The sequence below is a fragment of the Genypterus blacodes genome, unplaced genomic scaffold, assembly GCF_046128005.1.
Source record: "Genypterus blacodes isolate CSIRO-AG114 ecotype Tasmania unplaced genomic scaffold, CSIRO-AGI_Gbla_v1 ptg000156l_1, whole genome shotgun sequence".
Lineage (NCBI taxonomy): Eukaryota > Metazoa > Chordata > Actinopteri > Ophidiiformes > Ophidiidae > Genypterus > Genypterus blacodes.
The window spans coordinates 1711438-1738312 of record NW_027466957.1 but is presented as its reverse complement, the minus strand read 5'-3'; the positions used below and the strand labels follow the sequence as shown (position 1 = coordinate 1738312).

General features: G+C 42.4%; 1 protein-coding gene across 1 annotated transcript in view; it reads left to right on the top strand.

Moving 5' to 3' along the window:
• The first annotated feature begins 476 nt into the window (after positions 1-476).
• Positions 477-26875, top strand: part of tafa5l (TAFA chemokine like family member 5, like) — a 46818-nt gene continuing 20419 nt past the window's right edge. The window contains exons 1-2 of the mRNA XM_076166889.1: positions 477-573; positions 13125-13274. Of these exons, the coding sequence (XP_076023004.1) occupies positions 477-573; positions 13125-13274 (247 nt within the window). The remainder of the gene's footprint in view (positions 574-13124; positions 13275-26875) is intronic.

Genomic DNA, 26875 nt, shown 5'->3' with positions numbered 1-26875 from the left:
CGGGGTCTTCAGTGGCTGAATTTACAACCATCATCATCATCACCATCATCGTCATCACAGTGTTGAGGATCAGATCTGCGAGGGACTCCGCTCCTTGCTCACTCTTCCTCTCCTCTACACACTTTGATGGTTTTCCCAGAGCCTTCCGATTGCAGCTCGTAAACCCCGGCTGCGTAAACTTGGCCAGATTTGGTGACATTGTACCCTGTGTGTGTGCGTGAGTGTGTGTGTGTTAGAAAGAGAGAGAGGTGGGAGAGAGAGGCAGACCGGATGGATATGCGGCTCACCAAGGGAATCTGAAAAGCAAGGGGGGATTATTACCAGTCCCTCTTTCGTTATAACCGCAAAATGGATGCCGACGACAGGCTGTGGGAACCCCTCTGGATTAGCCCCTCTGCCTCTGATCTGCTGGACATCTGAGGCGGTTTTGGAAGCGTTGAGAAAGTTGGGATCATATCTTGGTTTGGCGGTGCAGGATGCAGTCTGGAGTGAAGACGCTCTCCGCAGGTGGAGGTGCGTCACTCTGCTGCCTGCTGCTCCTCTGGCTCATCTACTCCCATCTGCTCAGAGAGGGTAAGGACACTTACTGCTATTTACGAGTGTGTCAGCAGCAGCTCTGTCTCCAAGGGGCTTCAGAGTGGGGTGCAGCTGCGTGATGTGTCCATATCCTCCGAACCCCGAGGAAAATGCCCTGTAATGTCCAATTATTCAGTCCTAAAGGGATTAGGAATGTGTCAGAGATCATAATCAGCAGGTTTATAGTCACCTTGCTGTAGTTTGTGATATGTTTCCCCATTTCATTCTATAATATAAGTGTAGGAAGTTAAAGCAAGTCAGTATTTATTTCTATGCTATGGTATCATGTTAATAATCCTATATTCTCTTTATAATCCTACCTTATCCTCTAAGGTTTCTGTAAAAATTCCCTCCTCATTTTCCTGGATCTTAACAAACGGCCTACCTATATTGTGATTCCCAGGGAATCACAATTTTGACGACCCTGTGATTGAGCGTCGGGCGTCAGAGCTTCCCACAGATCCAGTAATTGTGCGTCTGTGGTATAGTGACAGGAAAAGGCCAGACTTCTGCCTGCGGAGGTTCATAATGTCTTTCAGCTTCAGGGCTCCGTCTCCGTCCGCCGCCGCGCTTTCCTGTTGAATAATACATCTGCTGCAATTACACCTTCACCCTGACACAGGGTAAGAAAGTAAAGGGATGCTTTTCTGCACATTCATTGGCCCGCCATCCACAGGCAAACATTTTGGATTCCGGTGCCGTCAGACGCACAGAGAAGCCGACTTAAGCACTGGAACTTGTTGGAGGGAGATGTTGAACACTAAGTTTGCAGATTAGATCTTTTAATCAAGCGTTGGCCAGAAGCATAATTACCCCTGTGGAGGAGGGATAGTGCCTACATCAATGTCTGGCTGCTTGCCGGGTACAAAGTAGACACTGATGTGAGAAATGAACTGCTTGTGTGCTGAAACCTGCTCCCTTTGCCTTTCATTTTCACTGCTTTCTCCCCAAAACCCCACTGTCACTACGCGCTTATCACTGCCTCGACTGCTGCTCGGGCTTCTGCACATTATCTGAGCAGTTACAGCAACCCTCCTCCTCCTTCTCCTCCTCCTCCTCCTCCCCATGGCCATTTATTATTGACTTGTTTTCATCTGAAGACCATCTCATAAGCTTGTTATCGTAGAGAAATCAATCAGTTGTGAACTTAACTTAACTTAAAACACCTTGATAATCCCCGTGGCACTCCAGGGTTGCTGGGTCTAACCTGTGGATATGATTCCAACCCTGACATTTCCTGCCATCGTCATCATCACCTAAAAGATCCACTCCTCACTCCAGAATCAGTGTCTGTTGTAAATCCTTGCATGCACTCTCTAAATCCAAGGGATATCCTGCTTTCATACTATGTGCTTTGATCATTCAGTGCTGCTGTGAGAGTAGATTGGACCACCACAGAGTCACCATCTTTATCAGCCCGTAGATCCGGGGCCCGGGCTTTATTTAGTCAAAGCGTACTTCACTTTAACATGACCGCGTCTTCTCAGCATCCACCTCTGTGACCCGTGCGGCTCTTGGCAGCAGGGATGAGAGTGTGGGAGAATGTGTTGCGGGCAGGAGGTGAAGCCTTGTGGTTGTGAGCGGCTGCTTTGCCTCCGCCCTCCGTAGCTCATCTGTCATGGCGGCCGGGACAGAAAATCAAAGCACAGTAGCCCGTCCATGCATGCCATTGGGCCGGCGCCCGCCGCGATGAATGGCCTGTCAGCTCCTCTTCATGCTGCCAGTTTATTCAACAATAAATTTGGAAATGTCTGGATTTCCTTACTGGACCACATTCCGGTTCAGTGGTGCAGTCAGAGCGCAGTGGCAACCGCTCTCTGCTTTGTCAAACGCAAACCTTTGGGGGTTGCTGTGTTTGTGTGTGTGTGTTTGGAGGAGGGCAGATTCATCTTGAGGTTGCAGAAGAAGGCATTTTTAACCTTCTATCTAAGTTTGCGGTGCACAGGCAGTTGGCCTCTGCTTTAACTCAACTTACTGAATTCTGCCAGTAATGCCAGGGATCAATAATGCAAAATCCTCACTTTCACATAAGTGGATCAAATGAAGCCGTCGTGCATCTGGAATGAGACATCTTCAACGTATTTGACTTTTCATTTTAGCTCTTAGTCTTTGATGCCAGAGTAGGCTCACTGCTGCTGTGGTGTGTTCCTGCCCTGCACTTCCTGTGTGTGTGTGTGTGTGTGTGTGTGTGTGTGTGTGTGTGTGTGTGTGTGTGTGTGTGTGTGTGTGTGTGTGTGTGTGTGTGTGTGTGTGTGTGTGTGTGTGTGTGTGTGTGTGTGTGTGTGTGTGTGTGTGTGTGTAAAATAATGTATTTCTCCTGGGCTTTCCTGTTGAAATCATCAATTGGCGCTCACTTCTGACTGTGCTTATCCTCATGCTGTTGGTTGAAATAACAGCACTAGGTGGTTGCTAAGTAGCTGCTATGGTGTGTTTTCTTTAAAGTGCACTAAGCTTGGCATTCCATTGTGTATTTGGCCACATGCGATTACCACATTGCAAGTGTGTGACCATTGGTCCAAATAATGGTAGTGGTACTGTGGCTGTGCCCTACTGTGGCAATTACCATCAGTCAATCACTCCAAAACCACCTGATGAGCCGAACCTGCTGCGGTATAATCTGATAATCGGTCGGTGGCAGCTAGGGGCCGTGGTGAATATGCAGTCTTTAACACAGGTGACCTTAAATTTGTGTGTGTGTGTGTGTGTGTGTGTGTGTGTGTGTGTGTGTGTGTGTGTGTGTGTGTGTGTGTGTGTGTGTGTGTGTGTGTGTGTGTGTGTGTGTGTGTGTGTGTGTGTGTGTGTGTGTGTGTGTGTGTGTGTGAGATAAGGAATTGTAGTTTTACAAGCCCTTGTTTTTCTTATTTCTTATATTCATGTCTAGATTTGGTTATATCTTTATCTTAGAAGAGGAAGAAACTTTTAATAATTTCATGTAATAAGTTATTGTTATTGTTGCTAGAGAGAGAGAGAGAGAGGTTCAAGTGCTGGGAGAGAAAGTAATCAGAGATATGAGAGAAAGGACTCACAGCCTTGCATAAGTCTACAGACGCACATCCTTACATCATTGTCATATTAAAACAACTGATAAAAATATTGCAATGTCATAGTGCATCACAGGTCCTAATTAATGTGTCACTTTGATTTGTTAGAACCTTCCAATCACTACTGCTGAACACAAATAACTGTCCTGACGCTCAGCGGCAGAGACGACAATCTGTCCTGTCACTATGATCTACAGTAGAAAGCGCGCAGGGAAATGACAGCACAGATTTCATAACATACATCCACAGACTCTGCCGCTAAATTTTAAAGCGACTCACACATTCACTGCGCCGCATTGATTCACACAGTCAGTCGATCCTCTGTGTTTCCTGTATAAATGTCAGGCGCCAAACCAGACTGACTTTTATCCCTGGAAATTATTCCCGATACAATCACCGGTACTTTTCCCATCTGTAATAAATCACTTCCCGAAACAATTTGTTCAAAGATAAATGTAAAAATCAGTGCTTGTTATTTCCCTTAAAGCTACGGGATCTCTACCTTTACCCCCAAAGCGTTCCACTCATCAGAGCGAAGGATTTCCATTCTAGTCTTCTTCAAACCGGCATTACGTATTCACAGGGAGGCGCACTTTGATTATGACCTTGGCTGTAAATTGTAAGCAAATCATCTGGGCCCCGCTTCTATAGGAGCTGAAGCTGTTAAAAAATATGAGCATCTTTATGGAAGAAAATGAAAAGAATTTTTACAGCTAAATCAATTTGGCACCACACAAAGCTCACATTTCATAGCTCCCTGCATATGAATCCTTTTCTAGCCGTCAGCTTTGACCTCCCCTGTGGTTGAGTGTAGAGCGGCGCTCGGCGTAGTCCCGCATTGTTATTTTCTCTGCGGAAAGCCGTGATTGAAACTGCTCTATAGCTGGCGGAGTTGTGTAAATGATTTGAGTTACGCTCCTTCTGTCTTCTGTCCTGCTCTGTTTTGCGCGTAATACTGTGATCACATTTTCTGTGAGTGCCGCACTTGAATATTAAAGCCCCAGCTCACACTGCTCAGTCCTTACGGAGGCATAATGACCCTCCTTTGCTCACCTTTTCCCTGTGTTTGCTTTAAAGCAATGGAGGACTATCTCATTGAAATTTTGAAGTGAGTCTCTGTTTGCTTTACAATCCTCTTTATTGCGCACAACAGAGCTGGCATTTGCATTTGTGTGGCATGTTGTACAATCTGTATGTCTCAACCCTGTCTTCACCCAGAGCCAATAGTTTTGAATGCACTCTACATAGTGATGTCACCGCAGCCTGAGCTGTGCTGCATCTGTCAGGTGCCACCGACATTATATGTTCTGCAAAGGACGTGTTGGAGACCGGACTTAAATTACAGTGTCAGTCCTAGCCGGGGATATACAGTACGCACTGTAAGGGGAATATTTTTCATTTACGGCTGCCTTCAGCAATGTCACAAACTGACAACTGTTTAAGAGCAAACTGAAGCGCTACACCAACAAGTCATGTGTGGCCATGTCAGCAGACGAAGGAAACAATCTAACAGTGTTGAGCCCAGCTTTGTCTCCAGGGAGAGCTATCTTACCGTGGCTATAAGAACTTTCAATTTGTCATTCCCTGTGGGTGAGTAGTGTACACACCTGACACTGGAATTAAATTTGGGCAAATAGAGCAAATCTCTGCCGTCTCAGTCTGTGGGGTTGGAACATTTTCCCCTCGTGCTCTGCAAGCCCCACTTTGTGCTCATAAGGCTGCTGTGTTCTGCAGAAAACAACATCCTGCTGGAGGTTTAAATATTCCTTCTGTCTAACACAGCTCCCCACCAAATACTTGAGCATGTTGTGGGGGAAATACATATGCCAGTAATAGATCCAATAAGGATTCTAAAACTTCTTCTTCTTCTTCTTCTAAGCACAGGATTGCCGATCTATCTAAATCAGAATCAAACCAATTGGAGTCCAAATTATCACTTAAATTATTTACTATTTTGTAATGGAGTCAGAGAAACGAGAACATTGAAATATGCATGATAACAATTTCCCCCTACGAGCCGGCAACCACGCCTTCCTCACATCATTGGACCGAGGCCGGGACCTTCCGAGTTTGACACAAATATGCTGCTCTGACGATAAACGGCGGCCTGAGCGTGGGCCAACATGTGCGTAATTTACTGCTTACAGATAAATGAGCTTCATCTTCTAATAGCATAACACCTCTCATCTACGGGAATCACCTTGCCTGCTCTCCTACTCTCCTTTACCATCTCTACTCATTCATTTCTGTCAGCTTCAGATTGAATTGCATATTAAAGTAAGCCTCACAGGTTCCACGACGTCAGTGGAGTTGTTCACTTGCATAAATATTGATTGGACTGCTGTTGTGTTCTCTAATAGTATTTGGAGACATGCGGTGGTATTCCCTTTCAAACGTGCACGTTAATATGAAGCATGTGTTTGGCTCCAGTGCTCTGCTGCCCTACTTGTTTAGCAGCAGAGGATGACGGTGGTGTCAGGAAGTGTATAGCATGGGGTCAGCCAAACATCTGCCTCACTCACCTGGTGTCCTATTACATGCTACCTACAGCGCCACACGTGTCAAACGGAGTTAAGGTAATGAGATGCACTTGGCTGTGGCAGCCTTGAATAGCATATGCTCAGTGCAATAAGATGGCTGCTTGGTGTCACCCTGAGTTTTTAATAAAGGATGGAGCTGTGGGATTAGAATAGGGGTGAAGTGGAGATTACAGACTTTAGAGCTACATGGTGGTCCAATATAGCAATGCGGTGGAGGTTGAGATTAATCCATGTTTTTATTTGCCAGATAGATGTATTTCAACCCTATAATGGAATGTTTGATCCAGAGCATATGTCAAAGTGTTCCGGCGACCAGCTGAGTTGGGCTCTTTAATGAAAAGTGCATAAATGATCTTATTATCCTTTATGAATTCAGAGTCGTGACGTGTAAGAGGCGTCCTTGTTTTTGGTCGGTCAATGGTAAAAGCAACCAGATGCATTATCTTCAAAGGGGACGCATTATGCTTTTTGGAATGACTTTTAATATTAACTAATAATTCATTAGTAGTGTAGTATAACAGGCAGTATGTTGTCAACACTGTCAAAGTTACACAACTTCACATAGAATCCAGTGAACCAAACCCGGCATGGATAAAGAATTGCCTTGAAATCATCGGTTTTATTTGTCCTTCACTTTAATAACATGTTGATATGAGCCTGTCAAAGATAGAATCCAAGGCCAGTGATGGAGTATAAGGCCAGTATATGTTATGTCCTAACTGGCCAATTAGAACAGAGCAGCCTGTTCAGGAGCGGTCCTTAATCTCTGTTTATCGTTTTATGAAATGTCCTGTTTTGGAAGTTTAAGGTCATAATCTGTATATGTAGTGAAGAGGCATTATACAATATGTGTAGATTTATTGATTGCATGTCCATAACTTGCTCGTATTCACTATGGAAATGGTTATTATTGAATTAGCGATGCACCTGAAACCTGCTGAGGTATAATAATGATTTATATTGTGTCTTTCTCGCACCCAAGGTCACTTTACAGGACGGGCACATGAATAAAACACAGTCAAAGCAACAGATCAGGACAGAACATGCAGTGGTTTAGGAACATTATAGTGTTGCAGATGTACATGTTGTATTAAATCATCCGTATTAGTTGAGGATTTGTCAGATTCAGTACATGCTACAATGATTGCGGCACTCTAAGCTGTTGTGTATCCACTTGTGTGCCTTGTTGATCATCCATTCCCCTCCTTATAGACACCACTTCTCTGAAGGAAAGGAGGCACAATTGTAGGAGGATAATCGCTCACATTTATTATTGTGTAGCTACATCGTGATTCAAGTGCGGGGAGTGTATGGGGAAACTGGCAAGATTCCATGCCTGGAAATGAAGTCCAAGCCAGCCCAGCATGGCCAAACGCCCCACAATGTGAGGCTTTTTATGGGAAATACCAATCACAATATATATTGTCATGAATAATTAACACACTGGTCTTACAAGGATAAGCATTTTACTAAATATGGAAAGAAATGGTATTCATTTTATTAAACAATGTAAAACCTCACTTTCATCTCTAGCAGACAGCAGGTAATTACAATCTATCAAGGAAGATTGTTTTAATATGGAAATGGAATCCTTGTGGTAGTTCATTCTGTGCACCCTGTCATAGAATTTTATAGCAAATTCCCTCAGGAGACGTTGAGCCTTTTTCACAGTTTCAATCTGGTTTCAATTCTATGGGAACATTGCAGAGGAGGGAGCTGCTGTGACTCAATGTGATTGTCTGATAAAAACTGATAAAGGTGTTTTATCAGCTCACGAACGACCACAATGCTCCATTCTGCAATGTCTTAATTTGAATTCATAGACATGGAGAGAAGAGCGGATCGCTTGATGAGAACTTCATATTTATAATTCTATAAAGCGCTCATACTCAATCTCTGCTCTAAGCTGTGTGTGTGTGTGTGTGTGTGTGTGTGTGTGTGTGTGTGTGTGTGTGTGTGTGTGTGTGTGTGTGTGTGTGTGTGTGTGTGTGTGTGTGTGTGTGTGTGTGTGTGTGTGTGTGTGTGTGTGTGTGTGTGTGTGTGTGTGTGTGTGTGTGTGTGTGACCGACCACTTGACACATGTGCAGCATTGTGATTCAGTGATAAGGTCGTCCAGCTGCCAGTCAGTGCTCAGACTCGCTCTCTGTGCTCTGTATCGGCTTCCTGTTGCCCCGTCGATGTCGTTGGTGACAGAATAGTCCACACGACAACAGGCCGGCCCTGTCTTACGCGCATTTCATCATCAGAAATAGAGACGTGGCAAAGTGTGTTCACGTGGCAGAGTGACAGAAAGCCCCTGTCACATGAATGAACTCCTGCACGTATGACAGAGCGCTGGACATGTCTAAGGGCACTTTGCCACCCCTCCTCACTCCCCCCTCCTTCAGGGTTATTACATAAAGCCAATTCATCTGTTTAGTGTTGCAACATGGAGAGAGTGCTGATATGTGATGGCACAGCTGTCCTCCAAGCACAAACTACAGGGACTCACTTTAGCAGAGAGGAGAGCGCAGGGTGGGATGGGTGGCGGCCTTGAATGTCGGGCTGAGCAGCACGGCTCAGGCTATAAAACCAAATGTGCTTAGCAGTCCAAGCCGCTCTGCAGTTTTTCGTAGATGTGTCTGTGTTTTACGACTCCTGAGACGGCTCCGGGCAATAATTTAATGTTAAAAAAAACATCCACGGTTTTATCTGCTTTGATCGCTAAGTGGAGGTTCGGTGGAGAAGAGCGACCAATCCCTGGTAATTGAGATTCTGTAACTTTTCTCTATTAGCCTGGCAACAGTCTGGTATTGGCTGTGTTACTGACAGGAGGATGTACTTAAAGGCCACACACACACACACACACACACACACACACACACACACACACACACACACACACACACACACACACACACACACACACACACACACGGGTGGCTGATCACACACTTCTTTTCTGGTTCATGTTCAATGGAACTGTTCTGGATGAGGTCATGTCCTTTCCCGTCCCAAATGGCAGACTTGATATCGGCTGCTCTCCGCACAAGACTGAAGGGTGTCCAATTTGTCATTTCAGTGGGCAAAATATTTGTCTTTGGCTGCAACCAAAACACAAAGCTCTATGGCGGTTGGAACCCAGGCAATGGGAAAGGAGATATTGCCAGCAAACATAATAATGTCCCCTAGATGTCCCCCAACAGTCCCCCAAATGTCATTTTGATTACAGGCACTGTCAAGTTTATCCCCAGTGACCACCATTTTTAGTCCAGGCACCCTCATGTGCCCGAGGTCAAGTGTCCCACAGGACTCCATTTGTTTCCATCATCAGAATCAGAATAATTACAAAGACCGGAGAGACGTTCCTGGAATCCGTATCACTAACATCCACAGTTTGCTCCTTCATTTGTGCTGTGCTAGCAGCTGAGCACAGTCTCCATCAATGACAAGGAAAAGGCCAAGGGGCCATCAGAATCATTAGCAGTGTGAACCATGACAGCAAAGGGCATGGGAATATAGCCAGGAGTTGTCAAAGTGTCTCTGGACCAAAATGCTGGACAGAAACGGTTCTACTAGTAGAAAATGAGAGAACAAAAGACAACAGTGCATTATTTTCCAAAACACATCCCAGCCAAAGTGACTTCTCAAAAATTCTGAATTTCAGCTCCTGCTTATGTAATTTTCTGAGTCATTTGTTCTGATCATCAACCCTTCCAACCTTTCCCGTTATTAAACTCATTTCAGGCTGTGGAGCACTTAGGTTCTTATTTAATGAACCTTTAATTTTGTGGTTGTTGCTGAAGTGACTACAAACGGCAGTATAAAGGAGCAGCGTTGGTGAATATGAGGGATTGACCTTAGAGGAACTGCAGCTCACACTCATCATCTCCTCTGAAGCCAGCAGATTATTTCAGTGCCAACCTGGCAGCTCTCCATTCAATAAATGAAAGAAGGAAGAGAGTATGTTTGCAAAGTTTATGAAGGAGGCTTTTCTGTTTCCTTTGTTGTTCTGACCTTTAGTCCTCAAGCACAAAGCAGATAAGCTGCGAACCGACTGTGTGAACTGCCCAATGTGCTGATGCTGTTTTTACTGTACCACATTTAAAAGGTTGAGATGGTGGAAAATGCAAACATGTTTTCATTACATCCAAACTATTACTATCATATTACTACATTACCCTTATTTTGGTGTAACACAGATCTATAAGGGAATATTACTCTGTACGTTTAGATACATTTATTACAGCATGCATGACTTCTATCTTTGGTTTGTAATAGATAATTGACAATTCTGAATTTAAGTATAGAAAGAAAATCTCACCAAAACTCTGTGGTGACTCATTAGAGCTCAAACCTCCACTAAGTCCTGAGGAAAGTGTCTCCTTCTAAAATCCTGGCCTAAAGAGAAGTAAATTACTATAATAAATGTTCTGGATCTGTCGCTGTAATTATTGAAGATACAACATTTGCATGTTGCTGAATCAGCGTTTTCTCACCTATACATTAGCGGTTGTTGTGCGATTCGTACGTATTTGTAATTGTACAGCAATCCCATTACAGTAATGTTCCCTGTGTATAGGCTCATGTTTCAGCCAACCAGATCTGCACCTATTGGCTCTGTCACAGGATAAATATGCCAGATGACCTCAAATGAAAAGGAATTTTTGGGCAGCTTCATCCATTAAGGTCAAGATTTGTCTTTAGCTCTGTATCAAACTAAACACAATATTTTTCCTTAATCAATCTTCAAGTTAACAATGAGTACAATTAACAGATACAGTTAGTAGAGTAGAAGACAAAATATTACCAGCTGAAATGGAGTGAAGAGGAAGTAGGGCATAATATGAAATGGAAATACATCAGTGAAGTGTAAGTACCACATAATTGTGTGAGTAAATGCACCTGCAATTAAATTCTCCTTGTAAAACCGATCAGATATTATAGTCACTCTCATTTTACTTATGCTCGTTTACACAGTTTTCTAAGTCTTTCCCGTCTTGTCTGTTTGCTCTCTTTGCTGCAGCAGAGTCTCCCAGGCAGCAGGCTTGCGCTGCACCGTTGGATTTAAAATGACTAATTGATATGGAAAATGTGTCATCTAAATATACCAAAACATTTGTTCAACTAAATGTGTTTTAAAAAAAGTATCGGTGAAAGCAGAAGACAGTTCCGAGCGATTTGTTTTGATTAAAGTTTGTTTATGTATAAAACACGGCGCTATTAACAGTTACTAATTCCTCATTCGCACCAGGAAGGCTTAAATAACACTCAATTAAAATGCTCCCATGGGATTCCCAGTATTTCCCTCAAACAAAATTGTTACCTCAACAATAAGTGTTGAGATGAAACTGTAAAGGCCATGCAGAGAGTTCATTTAATAAATCAAAACATCAAAACAATCTGGTTATAGCTGTTTTCTTTGCCTCTGGCTGTTGTGCCGGTTTTTAGTACGGCTCTACGAGCTGCAGCTTCATTTCTGCTCCCAAGATGAATCCTTTCAGTATAGTTTGACAAGATTAGAGGCGTCTGAGTACAGGATGCATGTACTTGCTGGTTATTCCCACTAGAAATTCACTCTGGGCTGTTATAAAATAACCATGTTAAACCGATTCATTCAGATTGACTCAATGTTTCAGATGAGAATTATTCTAATTAGAATGTTGCCAAGAAAAAGTTGAGTAGTTAGAAAGTGTGTTTGCACTCTTCTAACTCCCCTGAGATGAAGAAGTGATGTTCATGAAGAGAATGAACACTCTTACTTAATGTCTGATAGGAAGAATTAGATTTCTTTCCTCCTGGGTGGTGCATTCACATCTGAAACACCAACTTCACCAGTTTTGTAACGATTTTAGAAAATGTATTTTGACAAACTTTAAATTGTTAAAACGACACACATCTTTCCCTAGACTAAGAGCAATCCATCAATTTGTAATGCCTGTAGAGCCCTGACGTCATTCTCTGAGAATAACTTGCAGGCATGTCTTTACAACATGAAGACATTTTGTCCATTTGCCATCTCACCAGAGCTTAACTTGGTTGGGGAATCGGTGTATCGTTGGTGCAAACAGTCAAGCAGAGGAACTATTTGAATTAATTCTTCGGAACTACTGCGAAGAATGCAATGTTGATAGGCTCATTTAGACTTTATAACCTGTGTTACCTTCATAATAAGGCTCAAATGAGTTTTGCAGCCCCGGACAGATTTATTTTGGCGAAAATGTCTCTTTTGATAGTAAAGGTTGCTGACCCCTGGCTTAGACGAATGCAAAATTGAGACATTAAACACGTTGTCAGTCTCGTCCAATAAGCCTGCGGCAATTGAATTACCGGTAAATGAAAACTCCCACCACAGCACAGGCGCGGCATGTGTTTTGGTCCACTCACACTCACTGTGAGTACTATCCTGCCACTGCTCAGCATCAAGATATCCACATAAGAAGAGCAAACTGCCCTGTAATCTGCTGTGGGAATGATTGAATAATTCTAAAGACATTGGTGATCCGCTGACCTTTTTTCTCCTCCCAAAACAATATACAAATAATATCAAAGTGTAATGGGTTGTTGGCCATTGGTGTTTCTAGAGCACATTCATGCTCCCAGAGGTTAATTCATTTCCATTAGTACACCCAATGAGCATTGCAGCTGTGCCACAATCAGGCTAAAATGTCAACTTTATACAAAAGACTCAAGTCTTATAATCAATAGCTAAAATATCAGCGTTACAAATAAAGCATTTCAATACAAATTGAAAAATCTGAGAGTAGATGTATTCTGAGAAGTCTTAAAACGATTCCATCATTGTTCTATTTTTCTATTTTTGTCTTGAAATCAATGAGATGATTTTGTTCAGCCTTATTAAGATCCCAACAGGGCTCTGCATCTGCTCGGCCTGTTGTTTGTGCCTTTGAATGCCAGATTCTACTCTGTAATATGTTCATTACAGCCTCATTATGGTAATGTGATGTACTCTTCCTGTGTTTGGCAGGCCAGTTGGCGGTGGGAACCTGCGAGATTGTGATGCTCAATAGAGACAGCAGCGTTCCGCGACGGACCATCGCCAGGCAGACGGCCCGCTGTGCCTGCCGGAGAGGCCAGATCGCCGGGACCACCAGGGCAAGGCCGGCATGTGTAGACGGTGAGTTGGATTACTCTACACGACCTGTGTATCGTGGGAATGGGCATCTGTCCCATGGAGGGAAAATGTGGAAGGGAATTGATCCAATGGTGAAACAACTGATAAAGCAGCATAGTGAGTCAGGTGTGTGGGCTTTAAAAGCCAAGGACGTTTGCTGAAGACGTCTACACACTGGATAATACATACTGTTAATTAAGGGAAGCAATGACATTTCAACAGAACATCTTTATCAGGTGTACCTCAAAAAAGACCATATAAGGTCACTGCAGTTATATCAAATCTACAAAAAACAAGTCACAACAGTCCTGATTCCACTGTGAAGCCAGACATTTTACTGCCATTGTATTGAAGTCACGGCTGTAAAAAAGATTTATCTTGGTTATTCATAACTTCCATACTGTTGAAAACATCTTAAATTATTTTAGATTGCCTAGTCAGGATCATCTTAGATACACTTTGGGAATAGCTGATAGCCGATAAACATTTATAGCATCCTAAATGTGAATGTTTTTTTATTTTTATATTCTGTAATCAAACCTCAGTTTGATTGATGGGAATGCAGAATAAAAAAAGTCTATAAAAAAATCTATAAAAACTGATACATCTTCATATTTTGATCCACCATGGGGAAAATACTGTATCTTAATCTAAGCTACATTGCTATATTGCACCTGTTGATAGTCCATCATAGGACAGACACGCCTCGAATCCTTTTCCATAAACATCGGTGGTTTTGTATTGCAGATATAGGCAAAAATGTTAGCAATGTTAAGCAGGACCCATATCTGCCTCTGCCCCTTAAGTGTCATCTCTATTCTGTCTGCTGGGTGAAAACATGCAGGGGTAACCACAGCACACGTACATGGTATCTGTTTGATGCTGTTTACTTAGATCCATGCTGTGAAAGTGTTTCTTTTTTAAGGGGTGAGTATGATTTGCAGTCAATTCAATACTTTCATTGTCGTTATGTTGTCTTAGTATTCTTTGGCCAAACAGGCTCCTCTAACGCAAACTTTTTAGCTTTAGATTTGTGTTTGAGTCCCTGTAGAAAAGTCAGGCTCTAGCAACAGAGTGAAACCAAAAGAAATTGTCCAAATTAACAAAATGGATGGGCCCACACTCCATTTAAAGCAGCCATCGATGTCATTTGGTTGTTTAACCAGCCAATCAATAATCACTTTGCATGTCTTCCTTTTTGATGCCTGTCTTCCAACCGTGTGATTGACGGACTACTTTAGTCCTCCACCGAGCCAGTGTGACACCAAACTGTTTGGTAATCACATTGCTCCTCTGTGTGTGTGTGTGTGTGTGTGTGTGTGTGTGTGTGTGTGTGTGTGTGTGTGTGTGTGTGTGTGTGTGTGTGTGTGTGTGTGTGTGTGTGTGTGTGTGTGTGTGTGTGTGTGTGTGTGTGTGTGTGTGTGTGTGTGTGTGATTTTCCCGTCTGATGAAGGCCTCGTCTGGCCGAATGAGCATCACTTGTAAGAAATAATACCAGAGCACTTTACAGATATGATTTTGTGTTTTCTCCTATTGGACAGTGGATAATGATTTCAGAGATGATGGGGTGGGCGTGATCTGTGTTGCTGATTGGATGTTACATTATCACAATCACATGCATCAGATGCACCATTAGTTCCATCATGCGATGACTCATGATAGCCTTAATCTAATAACCCTGACACAAGACTGCCATCCCACAGCCAGTGTCATCCTCTCCTCACTGCTTTAACCACCTCTGTCTCTCTGCAACACTCAGATGCTCAACAGATGCTAATTAACTTAGAGAGAACTATGATTACAGCAGCAGGAAATTGATTATTACTGGCTTCCCACCGCACTGTGCCCTCCACTACATTAATAGCCAGTGCATTAAAGATGGAACCTGTTGCTGGCAGGCCCATCTAAAAGGATTTCTGCTGACAACTGTAATGTTGTCCATCATCACGGGGATTTAAAATGGAACTCCTTCATTGCATGAGAATGGAGCCGCTCTAATGCTTCCCCCATTGAGATTTTCTGGCTGACCTTACATCAGAATACATTCACTTATATTTGGTATTGATGTAAAGTCTCTCAGTTGCCCCCTTGCCCTTCTGAGTATATAAACCAATTTACTGACTTATAAACATGTTTATTAATTTGTATTTTCCACAGAGGCTTTGGAATGTTCTATTTTTTTCCACAAGCTCTTATTAACACGGCAAGGGCTAGCTGTCCTCTGGGTCGATTTAATATAACTCTCAATGCAAAAGAATGTGTGTGAGTAAAACAGTGCCTTTAAACAGAGCTGGGGCCATCACTGATCAACTATACTGTGTGCACAAAATGTTAGGAACTCAACTCTTCATAGTAATATGTGTACTGTTGAAATCAGATTATTCCCGTCCTTCAGCAATACTCTCATTACAGGAATGTTGAAGTAAAGGTAATACCTGAGTTCTTTTCATGTTAAGGGACACACATATTTCAAGGACAAAGTCAACAGCACCACTGTAGTTACTTTCAATTTTTAACACTCCTCTAAACCCTCCACCACCTCCACCCTCCACTATCCTCACTGCAGACATATTGGCCTCCTTCTTCACTGATAAGGTATCTGCAATCAGTAAACAGTTCTCTGAGCTTGACCAAGTCAATTCAAGCCCCTCAGATAACAAGACCTCCCTAATGTCGTTCTCACCTCTGATGGAGGAACACATATCAAGTCCTCTAAATGACTCCCATCCCACAACCTGTCCTCTGGACCGCATACCGTCCAACCTTCCGCATTCCATTTTGTCCACAATTGTGCATGCACTGGCCCGCATCATCAATCCCTCACTCACAACAATGGTATCCCCTACCTACCACATTCAAGCAAGCATAAAACACCTACATTCAACCCATCTCTGGTTTAAAAACTTCAGGCCGGTTTTGCTCCCTCCATTTCTGTCCAAAATATTAGCATGCAGCCTTTAATCAAATCTCAAACTTCCTGTCTATGAACTACCTGCATGATCCCAGCTGACTTCAAACAAGGTCACTCCCTTGAAACTGCCCTCTTGTCTGTAGTGAAATCCCTACCATCAGCAAAAGCTGCTTGCCAATCCTCACTTCTCATGCTGCTTGACCTATTGGCTGCCTTTGACACAGTCAACCATCAAATGCGCCTCGCTACACTCTCTAAGCTCGGCCTCTCAGGATCAGCTTTCTGCTGGAATCTTTTAGAGTGCCATGGTGGGAGGAAGCGTCTAAGTGACACTGCTTGACCACAGAGGTACCTCAGGTGTCAGTTATTGGACCCCTTCTCTTTTCCATACACACATACTCACTTGGCTCAATCATCTGCTCACTTGGCTTCTCTTACTATTTTTATGCTGATCACAGGCAGTCTCAGTGCTGTGCAGATATCAACATGCCTCACTAATGTTTCAGCCTGGATGAAGGCCCAGGACCTCCAGAAGAAGCTATCAAAGACTGAGCTCCTTGCCAATACCTACATACAACCACTCAACATCCAGCTTGACTCCTCTCAAGTCAATCCCACAAACTCTGCCAGGAACGAGGGTGTCACAACTGATAACTGACTATCTTGCTGACAGCTGTAATGTTGTCCATCAACACAGGGATTTAAAATGAAACTCCTCTATTGAATGAGAATGGAGCAGCTCTAATGCTTCCACCATTGAGATATTCTCTCTGACCTTTCATTCAGAATGCATTTACTTATATTTGGTATTGATGTGAAGTCACAAATGCCCTTTTGCCGTTCTGAGCATATTAACCAATTTACTGACTTATAAACATGTTCATTAATTTGTATTTTCCACCGAGGCTTTGAAATATTCCATTATTTCAGCAAGCTCTTATTAAAACGGCAAGGGCTGGCTGTCCCCTGGGTCAATTTAATATAACTCTCAATGCAAAGGAATGTGTGTGAGTAAACACACATAAACAGAGCTGGAGCCCTCACTGATCAACTATACTGAGTGCTCAGCATCCAGCTTGACTCCTCCCAAGTCAAATCTCTGCAATGTTAATATCAAGAAAGCCATTTTGGCCAAATAAATCAGTCTGGAGCCGCAAAACACATTTGAGCCTAAATTAGCCAATCAACATTACGAATAGGTGTAAATGAGCATTCAATCAACTTAAATACTACTTTAACATTGCAATTCCATTACAATAATACCATGTTTTGTTGCATTTATGATATTATACACCACAATAAAAATAATACAACTGTGAAGTGCGGATGTTCTATTTATATAAGGATAATATATAATCTAATATGAATTAATTTTATTCATGGCGTCAAAGCCAAATTAAACAAAACAACATCAAAAAGCACAACAGGAAAAAGATACTTTGGGCTGTGACTGAGAGTGCTCGTGAATGCACCAGCACACACACACACACACACACACACACACACACACACACACACACACACACACACACACACACACACACACACACACACACAAACACAAACACAAACAGCTCTGTCTGAGCTCTGACAACTAGCCTGCGCAGCAAAACAATGCTCTATATGAATGTGTGTGTGTGTGCATACTCAGCTGAAAGGGAATGGAGAGTCGCCTTCAGTGTTTGACAATTATTAGAAAATTAATTGATGACAAATCATGAAACACTGCAAGTACCATATACGTCACATAAACATTTAAGGGCTTATTAAGGGATAATTATCATTTGTGTGGCGTGTCTTGATAAACCTTACAGTGAAGGCGTCAATAAATTATAAATAAATACAAAATTACAATTCTGAATTACGATAGCTGTGATCAGTCAGAAATAGCTGTGGTGTTAAATTTTTTGAGCAATTTATAGACTGTGGGCTAAAACTCTCATTCTCCTTTACAATATTACAACACAACTCTTTATTAAGATTGGACGATGTGAAATGATATGAAAATGCAGTGTATTCAGTTAGCTCCAGAACCCTGCTACCTTGCTCTGTCACCAACACCTTTATACCTAATGTCTAGCTTTTTATTTAAAAGAAAAAAGCTATAAAACCTCTCTCTCTCTATCTATACCTCCTCTTGGCTCCTATGTCCTGTTGTGCAATTAGAACTGAGCTTCTTGGCACTCTCTGGACTGGATCTATGCTTGTGTTGTGTTCATATCTCATATGTTTGTGGGTTTCGGTAAAAGCGTCTACCAGATGATTAAATGTGAATGTAATGTAGATGTTAAGGGACACAAAGGATGAGCTGTCAACCCATCTGGGGTTCTGTTTAAGAAAGCACTTTTACCCTTCTTAAAATTCCTTAAGGCAGCCTGCAAACCGCAATAACAACCATCTTCTAAATTCATTGCATGCCCCATTGTAAAATGTGGGATGATAAATCTTAGATGTAATCTGTGTCAAACTGGCAGGAACACATCATCATGTTGTCATCCATCCGTGGTGGTTTATAGAAGTGTTTTTTTGCGGCAGTGAAATTGTGATATGTTGATCCGAAATTGGTTGTTGCAGGTTTTTTGGTCACAAGATTACTAAATTGGTAGATGCGTCTCACACTGCAATCTGGGTGCAGCTCTGTTTTGGATTGACAATTTAGGATTTCTTCACAAGTCGCTCTAGATTGTTAGCTTTTGTCTGTGACAGCCTCAAATATCACACAGCCTATGAGAGGCCTCGCGGGATGTCATAATACAACCCCCAGACAGGGAAAGTAAAATAATGTCGGAAAGTAATGTTGTTGGACGAGCACGTCCCGCTGTGTTCTTTTGGCAAAAATCTATTCTAAAGTGGTTGCTGATGTTGCAATTGTCAAGTGATTCATTGCCAACGAAGATAAATAAAAAAGGCCCATCAGTTCTGTTAGAATGCTGATAAGTGGAGTTGAAGTCCCTGATTGACCTTTGTTAAAGTTTTGTTTTTATTTGATCAACCATTTTGAAGTTGACAATCAGTGACAGTTGATGGATCTGCTTTATAATCAGTCACATTCAATCTCTTAGGTGCCTCTGATTGGATGCTGTGGGGGATTGACGGATTGACATGTCAGCGCAAAAAAGTTCTGTAAATACTCTCTTCTATCCTGAAGGCTCCAATGACCGTAAATTGGTTCACATCTCCAGCTATTGTTGCATTACAAATGTACTTCAAGGGCCATCAGTTTATGACATTGGATTTTCCACCATTTTGAATTTCCCCCCCAGTGGAAATGAAGAGAGGAGTCAGCATTAAAAGGCCAGAACACGCCATCATCAGCGTTGTTCAGGATCAGTATCTGCCGTGAATATAAGTGGTCAGTCATTCTGTATCAATGCCTACCAGGCTTCATGCGGCGTGAAGATTATGGAAATGCATTCCTAGTAGTTATTATTCATTTGTAATTCTGGCACTGCTTCTCGTTGTGAGTCATTTCAGTCCGGTCTTATGAGCAAAGTAAAATCCTTGGGAAATAGTTTTTCATTTTGAGTGGACAACTGAATGGGCCATATTTATTAAGAATGTGGGGCCATTGTCAAGTGAAGCAGTGCTTCTCTGTGTGTTTACCTAGGAGCCACACAGAGGATTTGAGCCTGGTGAAAACGGCATGTTTGGGTGAAATTAATGTATTATATATTTGGGGCGTTTTGTTATGTATGACAGCAGAAATATGGCGAGAGGGAGTGACTGTTCCTTTAAATACACTGTAAAACTGATTTATCATTGCTGCAGGGGAGGAAAACTGCGGCTGCTTTTTAGCAGAGAGAAGCTGGTGTAAGCTTTGTGGTGCTCACTGAAGACAGTTTGAACACACACACACACACACACAGATCAGAATACTGTCTCTATTTATCGTTATAAATAAGTGAAGACAAAACATGAAGCAGCAATGTCGCACTAAATTAAATATACTTTTCAAATTTTTACACTTTATTCACCCAGTTTCAGTTCAGCGTGAAAGCAGCCATCCCTAAATTTGACATATTGATCTTTTCACAGCATTGATCAGAATCAAACTAGACACATACTTGATGCAGATTCTTAATAAGAGGAATATAGGCAAAGTCGTTGCTCTGTTGTCGTCCTCGGGTTCTTGTCCTGAGCTGCAACCCTGCCAGCGTTGTAGCGGTGAGATAAACTTCTAACATACCAAATGAGGGTTATATCCACATTAAAGTTCCTGTGCTTTTCAACCCCCGGCCATGTTTGCAGGTGACATTTCAGAGGAAAATTGCATTTAATAAACAAAGAAGAAAGTCTCGGGCATTGCTCCCTCGCTGGTAGATATTTTCCTCTTTGTCTTTTAAGATAAATAGAAAGAAAAAACCTGTTGCTTTCTTTTGAAGCTGCCTCAGGTCCATCATCAAATGCGCAACAGTATGCAGCCAGTGAATTAGAGGAGATGATTTCACATTGCACACTGCTTTTATATCAGCCACCTTTCTGTCCTTATTCACAATTTCACAGTGTCGTATCAGCTCCTCTGGCTGAGCCCTGCTGAGCGTGGGCATAATGCATAAAGTTTGTTGTGTGGTGTAACACATCAGAATGTAATGGCTCAGAGGGTGGCTGTATGGATGACATCTTTACTTTCTTCTTCTTTATTGTTTTGCATTCACTTGAACTCTTCACACAACCTGACTAGTGTGGTGTCTTTTTTTTAATAACTTCTTTTGTTGTTTGCTTCCTACATCGCCTTTTAAGCTTTTTTTTGGCCTCTTTTTGTGGCACTGTTTGTTATGGCTGTGCAGGTTTAGTGTGTATCCATATGAGGATTATGTGCTTTTCTGTGCCTGCCTTCCTCCTCTCACTCTAATCTTCCCTCCTCCTCTCCTCTTCTCCTCTCAGCTCCTTGGTCTATTGTTGCCATGCCACCACCTGTAAAGGTTGATGGCCACCATGATTCTGAGTTTGCAAGGGCTCTTGTTTAACAATCTGTAACCTCCAATTTTCCTCTCTTTTGCAACATAACATAGGGCTAAAACATTTGGAGTATCTGTGGGAGTGCTTCTGAGGCAAATAACGTCAACATTGGTTTGTCTCGTCATTTTTTCCTCATTTATGTTGACAGACTATACATACAGCAGTATCAGTACGGCTGTATAAATGGAGAATAACAACAAAACTAAAAAGACAAATTAAGACTTATAATGATAATAATAGCAATGTCAATAAGAATATATATAAGAATAAATCATTATAAATACATTTTAAAGATGTATATACGGTATATATATATATATATATAATGTAAATAAAAATATATAAGGTCTATGCAAGCCTCAATGGATCAACAAATTACAAAAGCAGCAATGTATACATACATGTACGAGACAATAGACGGAGACAGAGACAGCACATTCACATCAAAAAGACAATTGGACTCCTTCAATTGACCTGAAACAGCTAATGCAGCCTTTGACGGTGAATAAGGAAAGCATGTTTTCACAGTTTATTCAGTGTGTTGTCTTTAAGTGCAGCTCGTCTATAGTCTATAATGACGGTCAGAACATGTTTTTACAAATGGACTTATTACATACATTTTCTTGCATTAACAGTCATTTTCTTCTACTATTCCAAGGCAGCAATTAGACCTAGTAAAACACACTGTGTGTCCAGTTAGTGTGTTTTTGCGGAACTTGGTCCCTCTGGCCATGCCGTGTTTTTCTGCAGGACATTGGCTTATTGGCACAGCTTACAGGGGGACAGATGGTCTTATGTGTGATCCAGTGGGAGGTCCAGAGCCGTACTCCAGCAGCGAACATGTCAGCTGACAACCCTGGGCCCACGTCCACTATCCCTGGGTGGGACTCTGACAGGGACAGCAGCAGGACGGGCCACCCAGGTGTCACCCAGCCACACGGGCTACGACCCAATATGATAGCCAGCTGTTACAACGATCCTGCTGCTACAAAGACATGACTACAAAACATGTTCTACAAGATAGGACAAGCTACAGCATGTTCAAACACTACAGAGAGCACATTATCATTTCCATAATATAAATATTACAATAAAATACTGGATGTTTGGTTCCCTGGTGCTTTGAATAGAGCTGAATCTTATGGCTCTGTTCTTTCATTTTCCATGAACGCAGGTAATGGACTGCTACAGTTTTGTGGTATTACAATAAAATGTGCAAAATTGGCACAACCTGCTTTGAAGGATATTGTTGCTTTTCAGATATTGTGCTGTCATCACTGAAGTACATCATTTTGCTGCATTGTCATATTTCTGGCGTGTTTTCACTGACCTGATTATTTGGTTGCTGGATGTGGATATTGGTCTGATTGCATGGTTCTCAAACTGTAGAACCTGTGGTATTTCATATACTGCAGGTCTGTGCTCTTTTGTCTAGTCCCTGTAGTAGACTGTCTCTGTACTCAACACAGGCGTCACACAGTAGATCTATGCCAAACACTCTAGGCATGAGCCAAGCTGAATTATCTGTGATGTAGATTTGTCAGAGCCAAGACAAAACAACAAAAGGAAAAACAGCAATGCCAACAGTTTTCATAGTCAGCAGGCTCTCTGTTCTCATTAAACACCAGGACACATTTAGTATGCTCCGGGTGCTCCGACGTCCTCTAACACTCCAAACACACTCAATCTAAATTGTCCATAGGTGGGAATTTGAGTGCATGAGTTTTTTTGTGTGTGATGGACTATCGATTAACAATAAACAACCAATTATAGGAAAATAGTGTACTCATCATTATGTGGCACATTTGATGACATTTCCAGTGCAAGTTGTTTGCAAGACACAAATTGGTGTGTCATTTTCTCCAAATGTCTCACATCTCAGAATCCCTGCTTGTGGCTCATCTGAAGTTGTGAACCAAACTGTAAAAAGCTTTATAAATAAGTGCATGGTGGTAATAACTAGATGTAAACATTAGAAGGGCTCCTACCATGGCCCGCTGTGCAATAATGTGCAGACATTACAAAAAAAAGGGTAAAAGTAACAATGTCAGTCAGCTGTGTCCAAGCGGTGTTGCTGCCTGGCTTCATTAAACACATTAAACACCGGGACACTGAGGATTTGATAATGGTGACTTCTCAGTGGGGTCCGACACTGCAGCAAGGGAAGGCTCGCACTCTTCAAACACAGGCAGGTGAACAGGAAAATATCCTACAGACCGTAGGACTCCTGCAGACCCGGGAAAAGAACATCAAATTAGCCAAAAATGCTCTAACCTACTTAGTGCTTACATATTTTCGAGAAACAAACAAAAGAATCCAGCCAACCAACTGATGCAGGCATGGAGGAAACAAATTAGTCTTTTATCTATGACCTTTCCGTGTAATTTCATTGTTCTGCTCTTTCCGAGATACGCCGCTTAATATCAAAGATACAGACAAAGCTTGAAATAATCTCCTCAGTGGAGGTAATAAAAGCATAACGCTGCTTTCTAGTCCACACTGCCGCAGTAAATCTCAGGTATTTGCTTCCAAGCTGTCCAGTGAACAAATGTTTACGATGATAGCGCAGGCATGTAATGCTTACTGTAGAATGAAATGTGAGAAAAGACAGCTTGTATTAAGGAGCTTAAGGTCTGCTCTGCTCTTGATGCTGTTAATGGGGGGTGGGAGTGTGTCTGCGAGTGTGTGTGCAGGGATATTGGCGATAGATACGTTTGATGGATGTGACAGACTTCCTGAGGCAAAGCTGCGGTGATGCCATTTTGATGCTGCTTGTGTTATTCCCGATGTCTTAGCTGATGATGTTATCGCCATGGCGCTTCTCCCACTGCTCCACGGTGTTAGGGCACCGGGAATTACATCAAGTCATCATAGATCACGTCACACTGTCATAGATGGCATTGAGAAAGCAACAAGGGCACGCTACGGAGTGCTCGGATTCTGTGGCAGCCGCTGAAAAATGCATTTATTTTAGCCAACCTCCGAGGCTCTGGGGCGGCTGGCTGATGCACTCGGCGGTTAGTCAGCACTCCCACTGCTTTGCCAGCTCAGCTTTTATTCCATGCCCTGGAAATTGAGTTTTGCGGGAAGTGTAATGTACTCAAAACTACATCTGCAAGTGACTGATAAATCTACGCTTTGTTGTGCCTGACTTATGGCTGTAAAAATGAAAATTCACCACGGCATGTTGCTGCATCAGGAGGAAGGTGACTTTAGATTTTTCTCCTGGCGGTGGACGAATCTCAGCTCAGGGTGAAGCTGGAGTCGCCCCTTTATCTCTAAATCACACTTTGAAGCTTTAATATTTTCACAAGCTTGTTCCGTTCAATGACAGGTTGTTGGATGGTTTTGTTCCATTGCTGTCCCCCTGCTTCCTGACTGAAAACCAACACCGCTCCTCTCCGGATGTGTCCACATTATCTATTATTTGCTCAGGGAATCGAGGTCTTATATCTGCAGAGCGGTAATTGTGTGAGTGGTCGTGTGTGTGGTTACATACATGAGGGTGCCGTTCAGCAGGTTTGATAAATAGCACACAATGACAAATCTTTATTGCAGAGCAGCAGTAAGGGGTTTGGCACTCCAAAGACCAATTTCAGACCGTTAACAAGGCTCGGAGCAGGAATCCCTCACAGCAAAATGTCATAAGGCCTCTCTTTCCACACCTCTTTACTCCTTCTCTCCTGTTCCGCCCTCAGCTCTCCTGTGGACGCTCAAAGAATTGTAGTTCCTCTCTTTCAATTTGCCGACCGTGTTACCTCGTTGCACAATGTGCCGCCCCGAGGGATGGTGGGAAGGCAGGAGCTGCGGCCTCGGCCAGGTCCGTAGAGAGCCGATAACCTTTTCGCCGTGGCTTTAGCACACTGAGTAAAGAACAATCAGTGCTTATCACCGTCGACTACCGGCGGATGCTAATTCAATGTCATGCAGGCAGAGTGCAGAGAGGATGAGAGCGTCGCAGACAAACAACTCTCACAAGACGGAAGTCAGACAGCTTTTTATTACCTTCCTCATCTATAATCCACTCTGTCTCATCCACTGTGGGTGAGGTTACTAAAAAATGTGTAACGGTGAAACTAGGCATACAACCTGCCTCATCACAACTGGAACACAATTCAAGGCATTTTGCAAAATCAGAATCATCAAGAACAAATTCTGATTATTTAACCCTTTCACACCCTTTTTGCTTTCTTTTTTGGCTCATTTTCTATTTTCTTTTCTTTTGTTCTTTCACGTTAATCCATAGACTCCACACACACGCGCACATAAACACACACACACACACACACACACACACACACACACACACACACACACACACACACAGACACAGATATCTTTGCACATCCCCACAGGTGACCATTAAAAGTCTGCACCACGTTTTATGTGTAGAGTTTTTCATCAATGTGACTGACTTCAATTGTAACTACATCAATATGTCTTCCAACAATAATATACACAAACAAACAACACACACACACTCACCACTAACAAAGACTATGCACCTGCCCGGTCAACACATACACACTACATAGCAACCCCTAACACATGAGTTCAAATTCTGTGTTCAATAGCATATGATATGATGACATCATCATCGTACTGAGTGACCTCTAATGCCCTCAGTATGGAGATGTTTTAAAGTAGAATAACCAAGATCTCTTAGATGAACTGTGTATTGATTCTCAGTGACCCTGTGTGGGCCTGGAACCTCACAGCTCAACTGAACACTGATCTCCTCACCCTACATGCCCTCCTCTTCTTTCCACCTCTCCATACACCAGTGCCTAAAGTCTCCACTGCCTATGGTTGTTTTGTACAGCAGAGTTATTTCCCCTGTTGTCATCTTGATGGAAAATGGAGATCAGCAGGGTCTGCCCAGCGTTTTACATGTTTCACAGAGCATGGTGGGAAGTTAATAGCTTCTTGCATCATCTATCTGGAGGCATCTGCACTCGTCATGATTCTCCACTAATTGAGACAAGGTTTCTTTTTATTTGTCACCCATCTGTGTTTATTTCTTTCTTTCATTTTTCACCCTCTTGTCTAACGTCATAGTGTGGCTCCTCATTAATAACTGCCTGTGATTTAACATAGTTTAACCAAGTGTGTTCAGTCAGTTATAGGATTCCGTGAAATGTTTGTCCATCAGTTTCACTTGCTACTCTCTTTCTTTTTGACTCGTTTTCATACTGACTCTTTGCAGAACACACCCTCCTGAGCCGCAGCCGTGTCTGACGTGTGTGTGTTGTGTTTCTGAGGTTGTTGTAATGTCTGTCTGGCCTTGACTGTGGAAAGACTCCATTCAACCACAACTGTGAAAGTCCTTGACGTATTGATTTGCCACCGAATCCTTTGTTCTATACAAATTCGAGAAATTAATTGACGACAAATTACTGTTGCTTTAACAAAGTCCAACAATATTAATTAATTTATGAAATTGTACAAATGACTGATGTAGGAGGAAATTTAAAATTAATATTTATTCAGGTGGAAAATTACATTCCTGAGCAAATGTACATGTAGGGAAATGTCAAATGGAACAGCGTTGTTTCTGTGACACTACTATGCGAGTCATTTAATACCAGCTGGTCTGTAAAGGTTACGGGCAGTTCAGACAGAAGCTGATTAAAATACTCCTGGCCTGTGTAAACACCACCATATAAAGATGCTTTCCAGTGTGGTGAGCATAAAAGAAAAGTTGAGGTTCTGGAGTCTGTCTCTAACTAAAGCC